This window comes from Cynocephalus volans, chromosome 3 (genome assembly GCF_027409185.1).
Source record: "Cynocephalus volans isolate mCynVol1 chromosome 3, mCynVol1.pri, whole genome shotgun sequence".
Lineage (NCBI taxonomy): Eukaryota > Metazoa > Chordata > Mammalia > Dermoptera > Cynocephalidae > Cynocephalus > Cynocephalus volans.
The window spans coordinates 26,886,215-26,905,737 of NC_084462.1; the positions used below are offsets into that span (position 1 = coordinate 26,886,215).

Below are 19,523 nucleotides of genomic sequence, written 5' to 3' on the forward strand. Positions count from 1 at the left end.
TCATCCTTTATAAAATCCCTTTCAGTTTTTTTTTTTTTTTTTCATTTTCGTGACCGGCACTCAGCCAGTGAGTGCACCGGCCATTCCTATGTAGGATCCGAACCCGCGGCCGCTGGGAGCGTCGCTGCGCTCCCAGCGCCGCACCCTCCCGAGTGCGCCACAGGCTCGGCCCACCCTTTCAGTTTTAGTTAAGAAAAAATGAATGCCCATCCACTGGGGATACCCCCACCCTCCCACCACAATGGAAGGCCATAATCTGTTGCAAGTTCCTTCTCAGGTATGGAGCTGTTTCCACTTCAGAGGCCAGAGCTTCTGGGGAACAGACTGCACCCAACACTAGAGGGAATCAAATCTCCCTTCCATTCCCCATATCTCAATCCAACAAAGTTCTTTCTCTAGGCCACTGATGAAAACCTGAAAACCACCTTTTGATGAGGACAGTGTGGTGTCCTCAGCCTTGACACAGTGGCTGGCGTTCTGGTTGCTTCTGCGCCCCTCGTTGTGGGTTGTCAGTCACAGACTATCAGGGTTCGGTAAGAAGGGGATAAAATTCAGAAGGGGACAGAGGTCAGCCAAGGCAGCTCAATGCAGAAGATGGTGCTGTTTTCTCAGCCGGAAGATACAACACCGAACTAGGGCCAGAAAACAGCTGCCTGGCATCAGCCACTGAACCATTACCCATGAGGACAAAAGGACACTCTACGCAATCAGGCCTGCAAGGCCAGAGCTGAGCCTTCCTTCAGCTTACACACCTGAGCAGTGTGCCATGAAGCAAGGAGCAGTTCCTGCTGAACTCTGAATATTTTATCCTATTTCAGATATGAACAGTTCAGACTTTCTTGAAGCTACTGATGAAACCATCATGCTTCAGTCTAATATTTAAATAATATCTAATTCTGATTTGTAATCAAAAGAGGTGACAGACACTCCAAAGTCAGCTCTAATGGGGAAGAAAGCACAACATTTAGAGGGGCCCTTGAAAAAGAAAATCAAAGACTGCTTTTATTGATGCACCAACAGATCAACCCACAATTTGGAAGGGATAATGACGTTAATGTAATGTTCATCAGAGCAAATTAAAATACAAAGTTATCTGAAATGGCTTTACAGTGACATGAGGCCTTAATAAATTAAGGAAGCTGGTTGCTTATTAATCGCTTTCTCATTTCATGTTCTTTACAAACTCTTCTCCTTTCTTGATGGAGGCTTTCAGCTCAGGAATGGCCTCCGCTATCATCTTCTCTTCAAACGAGGAGATTTTGCCAATGCCTAGGTTCTTCTCGATGCCCTTTTTCTGAAGGAGAGAAGGGAGGTGGTAAAATTTTACAGTGATGTCTCCATGAGTGAGTTTGTTACAGAGAACTCAACTTCTAACTTCATCAGCTCTGCCTGGACTGTCTATACCTGTGGGCTGTGGACAGCCTGCTGGGTAATGCACTGACCCGGGGCCACTGCTGGGTCTGACAGCCCGAGGAGGGGTTCCTGGCTCTGTCATTAACTATGCACGTATGCTGGACAACGACTTCCATTCCAAGTTTGTTTCCTCATCTATAACATGAACATTTCATCTACCTCATAGGAGGCCGTGAGAGCCTGAGAGGACAATTGGCGTGGTACCCAGCACATAAAGTACTCAATAATCAGGAGCACTTGATATAATTCTCCCTGACAGAGCATGTTTTTGAGTTCTAGTCTCTTCCCAAGTTGGTAAACAACTGAAGAAACATTTTAATATTCATCTGAATCAAACATAATTAAGCAGGTAAATGTCTGACATAGAAAAAACAACAGGCGTTTGTCATTGTCTCACCTCCCAAAACTGAGCACCATTTGTGCTGCAACAGCCTCAGACTCAGCCTAGACTCGATCTCCTCGTAAAGCCTTCCCTAGCTCTAAGACAATCAGACTTGTGTGTTCCTCACCCGCAGGGCGTGAACTAACCCTGTTCAGTGTCTGTCTCTCCACCAAGGCCTGGGGCCACGTCTTAAGGACTTTTGAGCATCGGGGTGTCTTCGGGGAAGGCCTCTGGGTGGCCTAGCAAGTCGCGAAACTTTCTCTCTGGGCAGGGGATGACGACAGCCACTCATTTTCCTGATCCCAGAAGCTGCCCACACATAAGAAAAGGAAACCCAGCCTGACGACTTGTGAGGGAGACCTAGGGATTTCTGCTCTTTGAAGACTCCTGAGGAGTCAAGCAGACCAGACAGCTGCCCCTAAACCAGCCTGGCTTAAGGCAGTAATGTGACCTGAGGAGTACAGAGCTGTGCAACAGCTCCAGGCCTCCTTGGAAGAAGGATTAGGCTTTTTAGCCCCTGAAGTTAGAACAAGAAGGAATGAGTGTAAGCAAGCTACAGAGAGACAGCATTCAGGCTGGTATAGGGAAGCCCTTTCTTTTGGAGCCGTCCGTAGGCTGCCTTGAGATGGAAGAGTGTCTCATCAGTAAACATACCCAAGCAGCTGCTGATGACCAGCTGTCAAATCCACAGTGAATGAGATTGCACTCCGACATTTTGCGATTTCTCTAGCTCTTAATTCTTTTTTTTTAAAAGATGATCGGTAAGGGGATCTTAACCCTTGGCTTAGTGTTATCAGCACCACGCTCAGCCCGTGAGTGAACTGGCCATGCCTATACAGGATCTGAACCCATGGCCTTGGTGTTATCAGCACCACACTCTCCTGAGTGAGCCACAGGCGGGCTCCTCCAGCTCTTAATTCTATAATGTGCTTCCACTCAAAAATCCAAGCATATGCCAGGCAGTGATATGCAGTTACCACACAAAGGAAATCTGAATTATACAGCAAACGGACAGAGAAGAGCTCCTGAATCTTAATTATAGATAACTCTCCTTTGTCCATTGTCAAAAGACCTGAGTTCCAGGATACGTACCCCCAGCAGTAATGGTGTGGAGAAATAGGTGCAGTCCGTTTCTTGTGACTTAACAAAAGAACACTCAACAACTCCTTCCTTTCCATTCATTGCATCCACGAGGGAAAAGACAAACCGGGCCCCAGCATATGCCATGGACAGGGTGGCAGAGCCTAGGAGAGAACAGGCAGGTCAGCCAAGCTGGTACTGCAACCAAAAGAGCAAGGCGAGCCTGCCCTGCCACCTATAGCGTGTGCAAATTTCCCAGCTCACCAGTCGGGAATTTAGGTCAGTATTCCTTAATTTTACTTACTCACAAATGGCATGGAATTAGCTTTGTCAACCTCCAAAACTTCTCCCACCCCACAAAGCATGCTGAGCTGCCCTCTTACACAGAGGTTTCTTATCAAGCAAATGCAAATGAAATACAGAAAACTACCCACTCCTTGCCCAGGCATTGCCAAGGGACAGGAAAGGCAGTCCTTCTCTTCACCTCTGAACTCTAACAGAGCATGGGGTGTCGGCACCCTCCCTGGGGGTTGCCTCCAAGACCCTACCTGCTCCAGCTTTAGCCTTGACAACCTCCGTGCCGGCCTCCTGGATCCGCCCAATGAGTGCTGTCAGCTGGTCCTGGGGAAAGTCCACCTTGGGAGTGCACTGCAAGCCAAAGCCATGGGACTGTGTGAGCCGCTTCTGGCCCATCCCCGGATGCAAAGCCCCACAGTTCCCACTCCCTACCCTGTCCCTGCCCACCTCCCAGTGGGCTCCCTCCCATCACCACTGCATGGGAAACCATGGAGAAGTGACAAAGACAAAGCAACTTTGTTGGGAGACTTAGCAAGCCCCCTACTCATTTTTAAATAACTTTTCATATTTGAGATTAATTATTATTTTTTTTTTTAAGGCAAGTCAAGTGAAGCAGTGGAATTGGAGAGGGAACAAAGGAATCTGTAACTGGTTGTGATCAACTGGTTGTAAACACCGCTGCAGTCGGACCTGCCTGGACTAACTTTAAAGGAAAGTTTTTAAATTACTACACAGATTTCCCTAACCTGGCTTATCCTAATATTAATATTTTATATAACCATAGTGCAATTATGAAGATCAGGAGATTATTATCACTACGTTATTAATTAAACTACAAATTTCATCAGTTTCCCACTAGTATCCCTTTACTGTTCCAGGCTCCTATCCAGGACCCCCCTTGTACTCAGTCTGTTCTGTAATAGTTCCTTAGCCTTTCCTAAGAGCTGTACTCACCACTCGTTTTACAGAATGCCCCTCACTTTGGATGTATGAGACGTTTCCCCATGATTTTCTTGTAAGGTTATGCATTTTTGGCAAAAATACCACAAATACCTTGAGTCCTTCTCCGTGCATTATATTCAGGGGTTATGACATCAATCTGCTAGGTCTTATTCCTGATGGAGCTAACCTTGCCTCCACTCATTTTTAAACAAAGCACCCCTGCCTGCTCTGATCTAACCGGAGTCCAGCAATGTTTCCAAAAGCAGTTTTTACGTGTGTTGGAGCTGGCTGCTTTGAGCTCCTTGTGACTACACTCCCCCCACAGCCCCACAGTCCAGAAAGCCTCAGATAGGCTGAGTGGGGCTGCCTCCTTGCAGAATCTATTCAAAGCACCTTGTAAAGGTGCTTGTGATCTTGAAGCTCCCTACAATGTCACACACATACCTGAGAGATCAGGGGGATGATGGTCTTCCCAGCATGGCCACCAATGACAGGGACGTTGACTCGAGCTGGATCCAAACCCTGTCACCAAAGTGTGAAGCATGATTAATTGTGAGCAGGCTCTTTCAGTATAAAATGTCATATCCATGTAAAGCACAAACACTGGAAAAATCAGGAGAACTCAGAAGGAAATAGAGAAGCCAGGGAAGAGACACTGTCCAGCCCCAGCTGTGCTCACATCTCTGGCCTGCCAAATGGCCACCACCAGCATGAACAGGTGAGGAGCAGGTTCTTCCTTTACAAGGAGCCAAAGCTGCCTTCCTGTGGGGCTCCCACTGGTCTGACAGCCTCTCAGATTCAGAGACTGGCAGTCCTCTTCCACAGAGCTAATGTCATTCCCCATGCACAAGCCCAAACTCATGTCCCCACAGTGTCACAGAGAACAAGTCAAGTCCCCTCTCCCTCATTTCAGAGAGAAATTCAAACCTATTCCAGGAGATCCAGAGGTGAGAAGTCTGGCAACTCAAACGGATCAGGCCAGAAAGAACAAAACTGAGCTGTACGGGCTCAAACCACCACAGTTCAAGTTAGCAGGCTGGCTAGGAAAGGCTGACTTGTTTGCTCAAGCATCACTATGAGTCTGTGACCCAGCTACTCCTTAAAACAGACAAAAAATGTGGTGGGAGTTACGGTGGGGAGGTGAGTAGCTCCCAAACTGATGCCACCTGCCCCAGACACCACAGCTGCCAAGGAGACCAGCCTTAGTTAGGAAACAATCCTTGTCTAGAAAAGGGAGGGCCAGTTAGCTCATGACGGGCAATGCAGGATCAGCTTCAAGGTGCAGGGAGCCAAAGCACTGAGAGATTTACCAGTGTGTAAGTGGGTACGTGCCCAGCACTGTGTGGTCAGCAAGGACACAGGAATGGAGAGATTCAGCCCCTGCTTTCTAGAAGCTGTCTAACATGAAGGACAGACACAAACTGATGTTTCAATGCGATGTGCTAAGACGGTTGCACAGGTGCAGCTCTGAAGCAAAGAGGAGCACTCAGCCTGGCAAGGGCTTCCTGGCAGAGCCAGAGGAATTAGCCCAGGGAAGAGTGTTCTAGGCAAAAGGAGCAGAGTAAGACCACGGGGGTGTGACAGAGCAGGTCTAACACCAGCAGTGTAGAAAATGCAAATCACAGAACATTTCTATGAGCCATGTTGAGAGGGAAGGTGGCGGTAAAGGGGGCTCAAGACAGCCAAGAGGGAGGAACCAGACACTGGAAGATTAGGGATTGATATTTGTTCTTGATACAATTCAGGAATTTTCGAGAATGCCAGGCAGCCTGAGCTAATGGGCAGTTCACTTGACCGAAGCCTGTCAAGCACTAGCTTCTCTGGCAAGGGCCAGGATCCCTTGTCCCCCACCTCAAACAGCGAAGCCTCTAGGCTAAGACAGCACTGCCTGACAGAATGTTCTGCGAGAATCCAGGAGCCAAATGTGGCTACCAAGCATCTGAAATGTGGCCAGTGTGGTGGAGGACCATCTAATTTTAATATTACCTAATTTTAATTAATTTAAATAGCTACAAGTAGCTAGTGGCTACTGCACTGCAGGACTAGGGCCTGAGGGGACAGTGTGCTCTGGCCCCCAAGAGTTCACAGCACCACAGGAGCCCTAAGAGAAGGAGCACTGCCACTTCCAGGAAGCTAGAACCTCTGCCCTTGCAGCTGGTCCCCTTTCAGACTCAAAGACACTCACACTCACATGTTCCTTCCCTACGAGTTCTACATATTTGCGCTGAACTGGTTACTCAAATCATCTTGAATTAAAGCATCTCTCTCCACTCCACAGAGTTCCCAAAGCCTGGGCCATGTCTATGGACCTCAGTGCAACCCCAACACCTAGAACAGAGCCTGGACACCAGGCCCTCAGGTGTGACCTGTGGTATGAATTAAGATGGGGCACCGCCCGACAGTTCAGCAGATCTGCCTGCTGCACAGGGGAGCAAAATGAAGGCTGATGGTCCTGTGTGTGCACTTCTCCCCAAGCTGTGTTCCCAGTAGCTGGTTTCCTACTTCTGAGAGGCCCTCTTCAAATCTGCAAAGTCAGAATGGCCTGAAGCTCAAAAGGGGCACTTTTTGGGGCCAGAAGTGGTTCTGCTGGATCTACAACCAAAACAATTAGAAAGCAGGTCGTGAAAGCACCGAGGACTCCAGAGCTGGTGCTGGTGGCAAACCAAATCTATCCCGATACGAGCCTGGTGGCTTGGTCTAGCAGCCCAAGAAGAGTCAGGCAACTGGCAAGACCAGAACTCTCCAACGTAAGCTATTACAGATAGCCCAAGAAAGGGAGTCAGAACTAGACACCAGGGATGACAATTCTGATATCTTAGGATTTCTGCAACTTTGACTAGAGGTAAATCCTGCCAGTACTAGTTTTCGGGGGCAATGAGAACGGGGGAGACTGGGCAACACAATCTAAGTCTAGCCACCGAGAAATCCAGGGAAAGCCCGACAGAAGCTGGCTAGAGTTTAAACCCACAGGGACATGTTGTATGAATTCCCCAAGAAAACACGGGAGCTGCTTTCTATCAAAGGGGCAAGCTATAAACACATGTAAAACTCCCAAGTTTTACAAATGCCCCTCTAAGTACCCTGGTGTCTCCTATGCCCACTGGTGAGCAAGGGTGGCTGGAGAAGTTCAGAAAGGTAACTCAGACGATCCCCAACACAAGCCCTTACCTTCAGTTCTGCAACAAAATTGTTGGCTCTGACAATGTCCAGGGTTGTCACACCAAAGACTTTATTGGGGTTGTATACTCCATGTTTCTTGAAAACTTCTGCTGTGATCGGGATGGTAGAGTTAACCTAGTAAATCCAAGAGACAGGCATAATTTGCTCTGCATTCTGAGAGGAGAGCCAAGCAACAAAAGGAAAAAACCTTTTCATGAGACCACTAACAAGTCAGAAGGTTCTAAACTAAATTGTTCTGATAACTTTGTTTATGGGCAAGCCATCTGCCAGACAGGATGGGTCACACTAGGTAGATAAAAAAACACTTTCCTGCAGGGGACGCTTATTCCCTTGGTGGCCCTTCAGCTATCAACTTAAATATGTGACGATGGCTTCTGCTCCAGCTGGGGCTTAGGCCTGAATGGCCATTCTTGATAAAAGACAGCACAGCAGCTAAAATCAGCTCCAATGAACTAGGGTCAAATCCCAGCTGTGTCTCTCTGTGTTGTAACCCTGGGCAAGTTACCTAAACTCCCTAGGACTTGGGTTCTTTATCTGTTAAATGGGGATAAATGACAATTAACTCATGAGGTTGTTGTGATGATTAAATGACAATGTAGGTTAAGTGCTTAACACACTAACCTCACATACAGAAAAAATATAATACAGGCAAAGCAAAACAGCAAGATTTATATCAGGCACTAGTTAGCTCCCCAACAAAAGAAAGAGCTACTATCTACTTTTAACCAACTACCCCTGAGGAAGGCGACCTAGTGGGGGAAAGGCAGGATTCTCTTCTCAGAGGCCAGAAGCACAAGCTCTGGATGTTCATTGGCAACCGTGCCCCTCAGTCAATATCAAGGTCACTGTACCTTCCCCCAGATCCTTATTACACTCAGGCACCAGGGCCCAGATCCACCCAGGAGGGAAGAATGCAGAGGGCTGCTATTAAATGCAACACAAGGCCCTGTGAGGTCAGGCTTGGGAACCACACCTGTCCTCTCAGTGAGGGTATAGCACTTGGAGTTTCTGGGTAGAAAAATAAGCAGCTGCCTGCAAAAACCCGCAAACAGTGCCTGGGGTGGCCGTGCGCGTCTGGAGTTGTGTGTCTAAGTGTGAGGAGACAAGGATTATGAGCAACCAAGAATTGCAAACCCTGAGTAGAATACAGTAGGCGCCCTACCCCATCTGAGGTTTTACTTTCAGTGGTTTCAGCTACCCAATGGTCAACCTCAGTCCAGAAATATTAATGGGAAATCCCAGAAATAATTCATAAGTTTTAAATTGTGTGCCATCATGAAAAGTGTGGTGAAATCTTGTGCCATCCCACCCAGGACATGAATCCTCCCTTGTCCAGAGTATCCACACTGCACCCCTGCCCGCCCCCTCAGTCACTCAGTAGCCATCTCGCTTATTAGCTCGACTGTGGCATTGCAGTCCTTTGTCCAGGTCACCCTTATTTTACTTAATAACGGCCCCAAAGCACAACAGGAGTGATGCCGGCAATTCAGATATGCCAAAGAGAAGCTAGAAAGTGCTTCCTTTAAGTGAAAAGGTGAACGTTCTCAACATAACAAGGGGAAATTATTACAGTATGTTGTTATAAGTGTTCTATTGTATTATTATTATTGTTGTTAATCTCTTACTGTGCCTAATTTATAAATTCAACTTTATCATATATGTAAGCATAGGAAAAAACATAGTGTATACAAGGATTTATTACTATCTGCGATGTCAGCATATACTGTGGGTCTTGGAACATATCCCCCAAAGACAAGGGGGACTACTGTATAACAAAAAAAAGGAGCTGACAGGCTACCACAATCATGGCTGAAAGGAGATTTTAAAATGGACTTATTTTCCAGGTAAGGAGACTAACACACAGAGAAGAGAAGTGACCTGCTCAAAGGCACAGAGTTAGCTGGCAGAAGAACAGGTTAAAACTCTCATTTGGTTCATGCCAGAAGGAATCTTTAGGAAATAAATTTAAGGACCTCTTATATAGTACATCCAACTTATCCATCCATCTCGGCACACTAATCTGCTTCTTCTCCCTATCAGCACATTCACATACTTTTCTGCTAATTGTGAGCTTTAAGCATAGTGTCAGCACCTGCCCATCCATTACAGCTGTGAGAGAGCTAAGCCCAGCCACACTCACCGGGTTGGCAATGATGCAGATCATGGCTTCAGGGCAATGCTGGGCACAGGCAGCAGCCAGGGTGGCCACAATTGTGGCATTGGTGTTGAACAGGTCATCCCGGGTCATGCCTGAAAACAATCCAATGTAAGATGTTCACAAAAAAACATGACATCTCCAAACAGGTGCCATATACCGTGTATTAGTTGTTATAGGAAATTCAATCATAAACAAGACGGGGTCCCTGTTTCACATAAATCTCTCTTGTAGGGCAAATAATCTAGTGTGACAAGTGCCAGGATAGAGGCCTGCGGGGGGAGCTAGGGAGGGGGATATCTGAGAAGGATCATCAAAGATTAGTAAGAATATCCAGGCAGGGCCGGGTGGAGGAAAGGGCATCCCATGCACAGAGGCCCAAGGACGAAACATACGGGAACAACGAGACATGAGGACAGTGGAGAAACACAGCAGACACATGAGGGTTTTAAGTGTCAGGCTGATAACAAGATGTGATCTTTATACCACAGGCAAAGGGGGGCCTTTGGAATTTTTTCTGCTGCAGAGAGATCGGACTAAATCTATTTTTAATGGGAAACCACTTTTTCACCCGATATTTAGGGCGATGTTGGGCAAAGCTTTCAAATGCACACCTGGTTTTCTCGGGACTCCAGCTGGAATAACCACCACGTCGCAACCTTTCAGGCAGTCTGGCAGCTGTTCAGGTCCAAGATAGCCTAGAAAAAACACCCCACAAGAGCAATTTCACCTTTTCTGATCCAGAGAGGCTACCACCTCTGTAAGGATAAGGCTTGGGAAGGACAGCCCCTATCTGGGCTCAACACCAACCAGAGGCCTCAAGAAAGGCTAGAAGGCTCCACCCATGAAGCAATTTCCTCCTATTGACAACTACTGCCCTGTGAGCTGACAAATCCCTATGGCAGGAGTGTTCCTCTTTCATTCTGCTTTCCTCAGCTTCTCCTCACCCAGGCCCCCCTCTTAGAACGGATTAGTCCTCCAGGTTTCCACAAAACCAAAGCATGTCATTTGCTTGTGTTTATGCCACTCGCCAGCACTGTAGGCCATTCTCCACCTCCATGACAGCAGCTGCCCACCCCACTTCACTGTCACTGGGAGAAGACTCAGACCTGAGGCATCAGGTCAGAAGGCACGCTGAAAGCCATGGAAGAAAATGCCCTGTGCTGATAACCAAGGACTCTAAATATTACTATCCATTTTGTTTACTCCCATCATCTGAGGAAAAACATGTGTTTTCAAAGATTTCAGGGAAATTTGCTATAATGTCCAAAGTCTGCTTTGATTTTCCTTACTGCAGGAGCTTTCAGAAACTCAAATATACAGCCCCAAAGAAAATGAGCAGACAAATTAAAAACTATAGAGGGCACATCGCTAGATAATAATGTATGCCTTGACAGTCAACCTCCAGAATTGTTTACACCAATTGAAGACCCGTGTCAACACAAAGTATTCTTCTATGCTGTCAGTGCAGGAAAGAATTAGCCCTCCCTCTCTGGACAGCAATTTCGTATCTTACAGCAAAAGCTTTCAAATATTCATATCTACTAATTCTACTTTTAGTACTCTAAGAAACAAGATGTAAAGATAAAAATGTTTATCACAACTTATATGTTTACACTTATGGTAAAGCAAAACAGGAAACAGCCCAATTGTCAACAGTATGGATATAATGTATAAATGATAAATTATAGTACAGCTTTAAAAATGATTTTACCAAGAATTTGGTGACACAGAAAAATGATATATTGTGAAGGTCAAATAAGCAGAATATAATCATATATAATTATAAATGATTTCTTCGACAACATACCTCCATTTACTGAATAGCCTGGGCACTGCCCCCCGTGGAAGGGCTGACTTCCCTAAGGCAGCTGTGATTTGGAGAAGCTGACTAAGGAAACGCTGGGGGTGGAGTAAAGGCAGCCTACAGCACACCAGACATCCCCCCAAAATGGGAAGATTAGGCTACCTTGTTTTTCTAAAAGACACTGATAGACCCAATCCCAAAAAGGTATAATCCTGGGCTGGCCGGTTAGCTCAACTATTTAGAGCGTGGTGTTATAACACCAAGGTCAAGGGTTTGGATCCCCATACCAGCCAGATGCCCACAAAAAAAAAAAAAAGTAATCCTTTGTAAAATTTAATTCTAAAATTAATATGGAAATGCCAAGTCTCTAAACATCTGGTTTCCTCTAAGAATGTTACTCTAAAACTCAGATCCTGGCCTAGCGGGGAGAAGAGATGCAGTCTCCAGGATCAGTGTGCCCGGTACCTTTCACAGTCGCTCTGGTCTCGATGTGGCTCAGATCTGCAGCCACTCCAGGTGTGTGAGCGATATCGTAGAGGGTCAGGCGGCTCACTAAGGGGCTGTTCTTCAGAAGAAGCGAAAGGGGCTGCCCGATTCCTCCAGAAGCCCCTAGCACAGCTACTTTAGCATTATTCTAAAAAGAAATATGGAGAAAGGACTCTTATGACAGAGTCAGCATAAAAGGATCCACATGGTACTGCAAATATAATCGTTCACTCTGGTAGAATTGTGGACTTCATTCCAAAGGTCCAGTTTCATATGAAGAGAACTTTTATCTGCAGATGTTGTGAAACTCAGGGTCATACTCCAAAAACCCTTCTGAAAGAAAAAGAACAAGCTTTACTCATTGGGCAGCTGGACTGGTATCAGCAGCCTTACCTTCAATCTGCAGCTTTAAAAACTATAAACTAACATTTATGTAGTGTCAGTAGACAGGCAGGCTTGTCACTCTATCTGGGGTCACCAAAACAAAGAAGACCCCTGCTGGTTCTGGAGGAGACATGCAATCAGATGTATTAGAAGCAAAGGGAAAAGAACTGTGCTGTGTGCAGGAGTGGAGGGGAAACAGGCAGTTGTCTGGGGGATGGGGAATCAGCGAAGATTCCACCTGGGAAGCAAAGTCTTGGCTGGAGCCTGAGGCAGGAGGAGGAAGAGGCAGAAGGGGGAATGTATATTTCAAAAAGGCTCCTTCCCTACAAGGTGAGTCAGACCTGTAGTCTCAGGCTCCAATGTCTCAAAGTTCTCCGACTTTGGTGTGTATGAAAATCACCTGCTGAGCTAATAAAGACCATGGAGGTACAGGCTCTTTGAAGTAGGAAAGGGCTTAGGCCCTTGTATTTTTATCAAGTTGCCCAGGTGATATGATACTGGCCAAAGTCTGAGATGCACTGCTCCATACCAAGCTAAGCAGAAGAGCAAGTAGCAGCTGGCCCCCGGGCATTTCAGCTCTGAATAAAGGAGTGATAAAACTGAAGTCACGGGTCCCCTGGAGCAGGGGTCCAAAGAAACTAGACTGCCTCATTAATATCCAAAAGGCCAGAGCTCCAAGAATTTATATCCACTTATTAGTCAACTTACTGGTACTAAAGTCAAAAGACTTGACCTTCAATTACCATTTCAGAGCTAAGTATGTCTAACAACTCATCATCATCTGAATCCTATTCATTGTATTTCCCATACCACAGAACTCACCCATTTACAATGTACAATTCAATGGTTTTTAGTGTACTCACAAAGTTGTACAATCATCATCCCCAAAAGAAACCCCACTTTGAATTCACAGCCACTCCCTATTTCCCTCAATCCCTGGCTATCACTGATCTACTTTCTGTCCCTATGGATCTGCCTGTTTCGGACATTTCATAGGAACGAATCACACAGTATGTGGCCTTTCTGACTTGCTTCTTTCACTTAGAATAATGTTTTCAAGGTTGACCCATGTCGTAGCATGTGACAGTGCACCACTTGTTTTTATGGCTAATAACCCACTCTACGGATACTCCATTTCATTTATCCATTCTTCTGTTGGAGGACATTTGTGTTGTTTTCATCTTTTGGCTATTATGAATAATGCTGCTATGAATATTCACATACAAGTTTTTGTATGAACATGTTTTGAATTCTCTTGCATATATATTGAGGAGTGCAATTGATGAGTCATATGGTACCCGTATTTAACCTTTTGAGAAACTGCCATACTGTTTTCCAAAGTGGCTGCCTATTCATCCTTTCAAGCTTAATTATAATTCAGCAAGTACCAACCTCCTACCTGCCACTTGCTAGCACCAACAAGACCTACAAACTCAAAGACATGCAAACCAAATAAAACAGCATCTAGAGTGATAAGTGCCACAGAGGCAAACACTAGGAAGAGCAGCAGCACAATGGAGAGAATAAACTGTTCAGGTTGTGAAGGACGAGCAGGGGTGCACCAGGTGGATGGGCTCAGGGGAGCAGGAGACGGGAAGAGTATGACCTACTGAGAAGAGGCAATCCCAACAGTTCTCTATGGCTTAATGGACAGATGTGGAGGAAGGAAGAAGGTAGAGCAGAGCTGAGGAACTAGCACAGTAGGTCTGGACCTTGTGGGCAATAGGGGGCCACTGAAGGGCCTCAAAAGCTGGGAAGAATGGGACCAGATCTGTGTTTTAGAAAGAGTAGAAGATGGACTGTACAGATCCAAGAATGAAGGCAGGGAGACTATTACAACAGTCCCAGCATGGTTCAAGGTTGGGATACAGGCAGTAGCAGCAAGGTGGATGGGTTACCAGTGATTTGTGGAATAGTATCAATAGGTTTAATCCAACCCCTTCCCCTTATTCATATATCCAAATGGTGAGCAGAGGGAGGAATCTGGGATGATTAAACTTTCTGGCTGAAGTGGATACATTGCTTTAAGAAAACTGAGGAGGGGTAAGGGGTTTGGGAGAAAGGATAATGATTTCAGTTTTGCACGTTGAATTTGAGTCACCTGAAGCATCCGTCTGAGACAAAGGACTGTGGATTAATGGAAATTACAGATGTGAACAAGACACAAAAGAAAACACAGAGGGAGAACAACATAGGGACAGAATCCTGTGAACATCAGCATTGAAGAGACAGGAGGAAAAAGAGGAGTCTGGAAAGAGGATGACAAACTGTGATTTAAGGCCACTCCCACCTCAGTGATTTTTAACAACTAATTCAGTGACTATGTCTTGGTAACATTTTCTGTGAGGGGCAGAATTTATTATAAGATACTTTGTATGAAAGTCAAGTCATCCAGTAACCTCATTTATTGGGAACAATGGAAGCAAAATGGTAATAGCTGGCCATTTATCAGGGTCTGCTCTGTGCCAGGTACTGAACTAAGTCTCTCCTCATTTCCTTCTCTCAACAACTCTACTATGTACTATTAACAGACCCATTTTACAGATAAGGAAATGAAGCACAGAAAAGTTGTATGCGCAGGCTCACAAAGACAGCAAGTGATCAAGCCACGATACAAGCTAAGCATTGGCAGCTTGACTCCTGAATTTTGGCTTTAAAAAAAAAAAAAGAAAAACTGTTGGAGAAAACAACTCTATTCTAAGCCCTGCCCTAAAGCTCACTCCCATTATTCAAAGGCCCCTTTTCCCTGTAGGTCTCATGCAAGGCCTAACTAAAATTCCAGCAAACCTCAGTGAGCTCGTTTCTAACCTGAACTCACATATGAGAAGGGGAGCCTATTCCCGGCAGGCAGGCAGCTGCTGGAGGAGGATGGGGGGGCCGAGTGGGAACAAACCAAGAAGATAGCAGATGCAAGAGCTCAAAGCAGTGTTATAACACCAAGGTCAAGGGTTCGGATCCCAATACCTGCCTGCCACAAAACAAAAACAAAAACAAAAATGCCTCAAAACACCATGTGTGGGGGCCGGCCCCTAGCTCACTTGGGAGAGTGTGGTGCTGATAACACCAAGGCCACAGGTTTGGATCCCTATATAGGGATGGCCGGTTGGCTCACTTGGGAGAGTGTGGTGCTGACAACACCAAGTCAAGGGTTAAGATCCCCTTACCGGTCATCTTTTGTTAAAACGAAAAAACAAAAAAACCCCACCATGTGTGGTCATCTAAGACAGGCGTCTACTATGGGTCCTGACACTGTCACTGCACATTATATTCTACAGTAACTGATGCTAGTTAATAGCTTCAGTTATCAAAAACCAAAACCAAACAAACCAAAACCCAAAGCCAAACAACTTATACAGTGGGTTTCCGCTTAGAAAATTAAACTCTAAAAGCATATACTACAACCAATTTCAATTCAAACAGTTTTTTGTTTTGAAGTTGGTGTCTTAAAGGTGGATCTTTGGCTTCCCAGAAAACATAACTAGCTGGACCAAACTAGAACCTGAAGTCTGGCAATCTCACTCACTTCTGCATCTTCAGCTTTCACCCCCACATCTGTCTCTAGTCCTAGGGACTCCCAAATCCCGCTCTGCATGCCCGGTTCTGTGAGGCATTCCATGAATCCGACTGTCCACTTATCGTCGCTACCGCTCCTATCCCTGGTTCTCGAATGGAACCTGTGTTCTGCCAAATTTAAACTCTTAGGGCCACATTCTGCCTCTTCCTTCTCCAAGACATCCAGTCAGGACATGAAGAACTTGGCATCTCAAACATTTTCCCAACTGCTCCTGCTTTCCACTCCCATTCTATCCTTCAAAAATCAAAGTCCTAATCATTTCACTCCCTTGCTCAAAACTCTCCTGAAGCTCCTCACGTCTATATTACTCAGCTTGGCTTCCAAAGCTGACCAGAGCAGTAGTTCCAAAGTGGGGAGCAAAAGATAATCCCATTGGAGTGGAGGATGAAAATGTCAAATTTGTGTTTTTATTTTTATCTAACAAATAAAGAATTAAACTCTATCAAGAAACAGACCGACTTGGTGCCCTCACTAGGGTCCTTCAGTGGATCAATCTCACACGGTACATGAGATGAACACAAGAGGGAGGCAGGAGGGACATGATTTCATGTCCCTGCTTTTACTGTGTTGAGGTGATGTTTCTATTTGTATTTTACAAGATGTCATCAACTTAGTCAATACAGTCGGCCCTCCGGATCCATGAATTCAACCAACAACAGATCACAAATATTCAGGGAAAAAAAAACAATAAAAAAACCAAAAAACACAACAATAAAAATCCCCCACAAGTACCAAGGGACGACTGTATTTACAAAAACTGCAATCCTTAAGTAATGGAATCTTTAGAGTGCTTTGCAATGAGATGAAAATCTTCAGTATTACAGAGTTTAGTTCATGATCTCTTTGTAGAGCTGTCTTCCAAACCTGCTGAGCTTTGCTAGGTTGAGGAGTGGCAAGCAACAGTTACACTGCTTGGCAACTGTTTTGAAAATGGACACCAGGTAACACTTCCTTCATTTACAAGTTTGCTTTATAATGGTAACTCTGTCATCGTTTGTTTTTAAATTTCTATTTCTGTATTTATATTACAATGTATATATTAATACATATATGCAGAAAAAGATAAATTGGGTCTGTGTGCTCAACAGTTTTACTGTTAAGGATTCAGGATCCAAAGTTCTAGAGACCACTGTACCCTTGCCTCAGGCCCACCCTTCTGACTTATTCAACTGCCTTCTCAACATCTCCACTTGTATGGATGTCCAACAGGCAGTTTAAACTCGACATATCTAAAAGGGGCCTCTTGATATCTTCCCCCTGCTCAAACCTGTTCTCTTCTGGAAGTCTTACCCATCTCAGGGCCCCAAACCCCACTGTCACCCATAACTCCTCTTTCATACTCCTCATCCATTCATCAGCAAATCCAGCTGGGTCTACTGTTAAAACATTTCCAGAATCCAATTATGTCTTACCACCTCCACAGCTGTCACCTAGATTACCACAATGAACTCCTAACCTTTCTGTCCTCCTCTCCCTGCCAAGACTATTTTGTTAAAATAGGAGTAAGATCAAGTCATATCTGCTCAAAACTCTCAAATGGCTGCCCCATTTCTTAGACAAAGCCAAAAATTTACAAGGCCCGCTCCATTACCTCCACTGATCTCTGGAACTGCACCGGCCTCTTCATGTTCTCAAACATTCCAGGCATGCCCCCAATCCCAGGCTCTCACAGTTACTGTCCCCCTGCCTGGAATACAGTGCTCTTTCTATATGACGTGATCTCTGCTTCCTTCAGGGCTTTACTCAAATATGACTTTCTGGGTGAGGGCTACCCTGGCTGATCTAAAAATTTCAACCCTCCCTTCTGATCCTTTTATTTTTCTTCTATGCTCATCACTAGGATACTTCATAAAGGGGGAGAGAGACAATAAGATAAGTGAAATATATAGCAAATTCCACAAGAACAAGGAGTTCTGTGTTTTGTTCACTGCTGTATTTCCAGTACCCAGCTCTATAAATGTCGAATACGAGAAGGCTCAATCAAAATTCAACCTCTCCCCTGCCCCTTACACTCTTCCCTGTCTTACCTTTGGTCAGGTGCCCCTCCCCCACTCCTCAGCATCAATCTTCATCACCTCCACCTGTCCTAAGTGTGCTCATTTCTGGCCCATCTTAACTGCCACTTCTCACTCATCTTGGGATCTCCTGTAGCACCCAGCACAGTTGTTGGCAAGCACAGATACTCAATATTCTCACTTGTATGTTTATTTTTCAAATGCATTGAATGTACAGAAACTGATGGCCATAATCTGAATAAGAAATTTGGAATCCCCTTTAATAATCACCACTCTCGGGCATGATACTTAAGAGCATCTCCTGGGTTCTCAAACTTAGGTTGTATTAGACTCATTTGGGGCACTTGGTAAAAATACGAGGCCCACTGCTCATTCAATGAGCTTGGGCCTCTGTTCTTTATTAACTTTCAGCTGATTCTGACACAACCGCGTTTGAAAACCCTGTCCTAGAAGATGGCTAAAAATAGCTTAAGCGGTCCCTGGCCAAGTCATGCCCTGTCAAAAAACCTGGGGGCAGGCCCAGTCCACACACAGCAGGAAGGATCCTCCAAAAAGGTCCTTAAGAGGAAGCAGTCTTCAGATTCTTAAAGGCTAGTTACAAAAGCCACTGACGGTGGTCATGAGCGCTTAATTTTAATCCTCTGCCCAAACGACTGTGTAAACTAGGCCCAGTTCTCCACCTCAGTGCCTCAATTTGTACTGTGGAGTTAATAACTACAAATTTCTCTCACAACTCACACGGACGCTGCAAGGAGAACGACACTAGTTATGTCAAAGCAATAGGAAGTTGCATAAAAACTAGTTAGGACCTAGAGCCCTGGCTTCTCAACCTTAAAGGAGCGCAGGACAAAGAGCAGACCCTCTGGGGGACCTGAGGGGGCGAGCCGGGGGGCGGGAGAGGAGTTCTGAGAGGAGCACCGGCCTTGCAACCGGGCTACTTGGTCCCTCTGCCGGGCTTTCTTCCCCGCACTTTCCGCCAGCGTCGGGGCGCCAAAGCGCCAAAGCCTCCAGCCAGTGCCGGGCAGCCCTGCGGTCCAGGCTAGCTCGGGGTTAGGGCGGGCGGACGTCAGAGCTGCTCGCCGGCCAGGAGCCCACGTGGCCCGGGCCGGGGGCCTCCGCTTGCAGGCCCACACTCGTCGGGCCTACCTGGGCTGAGGAGCTGAAGCTGCGGCGAAGAGCGGCGCAGGCAGGCCGGGCAAAGGCAGAGAGCATGGCTGGGACCGGCGGAGCGCCGACTGGCAAGCGAAGAAGTTGTCAGCCACCAGATGACTCCAACGACCTCCACACCGCGCAGCTCCTTCCGGCTCCGCTCCACCTGGCCTCGCGAGAATGACCCAATTCCCACCCCGCCCACCCCAGATATCGCGATATTATGCCACTTCTGGTGGCCGGGGAGAAGGCGGAAGGACGCTCCTGAGAACCCGGTACCTGGCTGGGTCCTAGCTCGCTTAGTGGTCCGTGTGACCGGTGGGAGAGCCGCGGTCCGAGTGGGAGGGGGAGTTGGCACCTGAGAGGTGGAAGAGGGCAGACTTCAGGCTGGAAGCGCCTTAGAGTGGCCATTTTTCAGGTGGGGCCCCAGACACCGGCTCTGACAGGGACCCTGGCCAAGGTCGCCCAGCAGGTCAGGCTGAGTGGGTTCCGCACCCGAGCCCCTGACCTCAGCCAAACCCACCCCTCCTGCCCCTTTAGGTCGGAGGGGCTCAGCTCCGGCAAGGAAAGGAAAGGGGTTGAGGGGAGGAGAGGCTGAGCGTCCCGGGGTGGGGCGGGAGGATGGGGCCATCAGTTACCCCCGTGCACCCGCCAGAGCC

The 19,523-nt window shown here is 46.5% G+C and overlaps 2 protein-coding genes across 8 annotated transcripts in view; one reads left to right on the top strand and one right to left on the bottom strand.

Annotated features, from left to right (window-relative positions):
• Window positions 1-976: 976 nt before the first annotated feature.
• On the bottom strand, window positions 977-19,045 carry MDH2 (malate dehydrogenase 2). The gene is made up of 9 exons (XM_063091161.1): window positions 18,862-19,045; window positions 11,722-11,890; window positions 10,064-10,147; window positions 9,435-9,544; window positions 7,283-7,408; window positions 4,559-4,636; window positions 3,424-3,523; window positions 2,888-3,039; window positions 977-1,294 (listed from the first exon to the last, which is right to left on the bottom strand). Exons 1-9 carry the CDS (start codon window positions 18,925-18,927, stop codon window positions 1,163-1,165), a joined length of 1,017 nt encoding a protein of 338 aa, XP_062947231.1. The 5' UTR covers window positions 18,928-19,045; the 3' UTR covers window positions 977-1,162.
• The window catches only part of STYXL1 (serine/threonine/tyrosine interacting like 1), a 56,246-nt gene continuing 55,556 nt past the window's right edge, over window positions 18,834-19,523 (top strand). For 3 of the 7 annotated variants that reach the window (XM_063091154.1, XM_063091155.1, XM_063091160.1), the window contains exon 1: window positions 18,834-19,139. In XM_063091154.1, the coding sequence (XP_062947224.1) occupies window positions 19,045-19,139 (95 nt within the window). In that variant the 5' untranslated portion in view covers window positions 18,834-19,044. Of the gene's footprint in view, window positions 19,170-19,523 lie in introns of all 7 variants that reach the window. The other 4 variants (XM_063091158.1, XM_063091159.1, XM_063091157.1 and 1 more) reach the window with 3 other exon arrangements.

What these genes read in the sequence shown, in the direction of transcription:
- MDH2 (XM_063091161.1), bottom strand. Translation starts at nt 18,927, where the DNA reads ATGCTCTCTGCCTTTGCCCGGCCTGCCTGCGCCGCTCTTCGCCGCAGC. An exon ending in GCTTCAGCTCCTCAGCCCAG is followed by an intron (nt 11,891 to 18,861) that starts GTAGGCCCGACG and finishes ATTTCTTTTTAG; the next exon opens with AATAATGCTAAAGTAGCTGT. An exon ending in CAAGGCTAAAGCTGGAGCAG is followed by an intron (nt 3,040 to 3,423) that starts GTAGGGTCTTGG and finishes GTTCTCTCCTAG; the next exon opens with GCTCTGCCACCCTGTCCATG.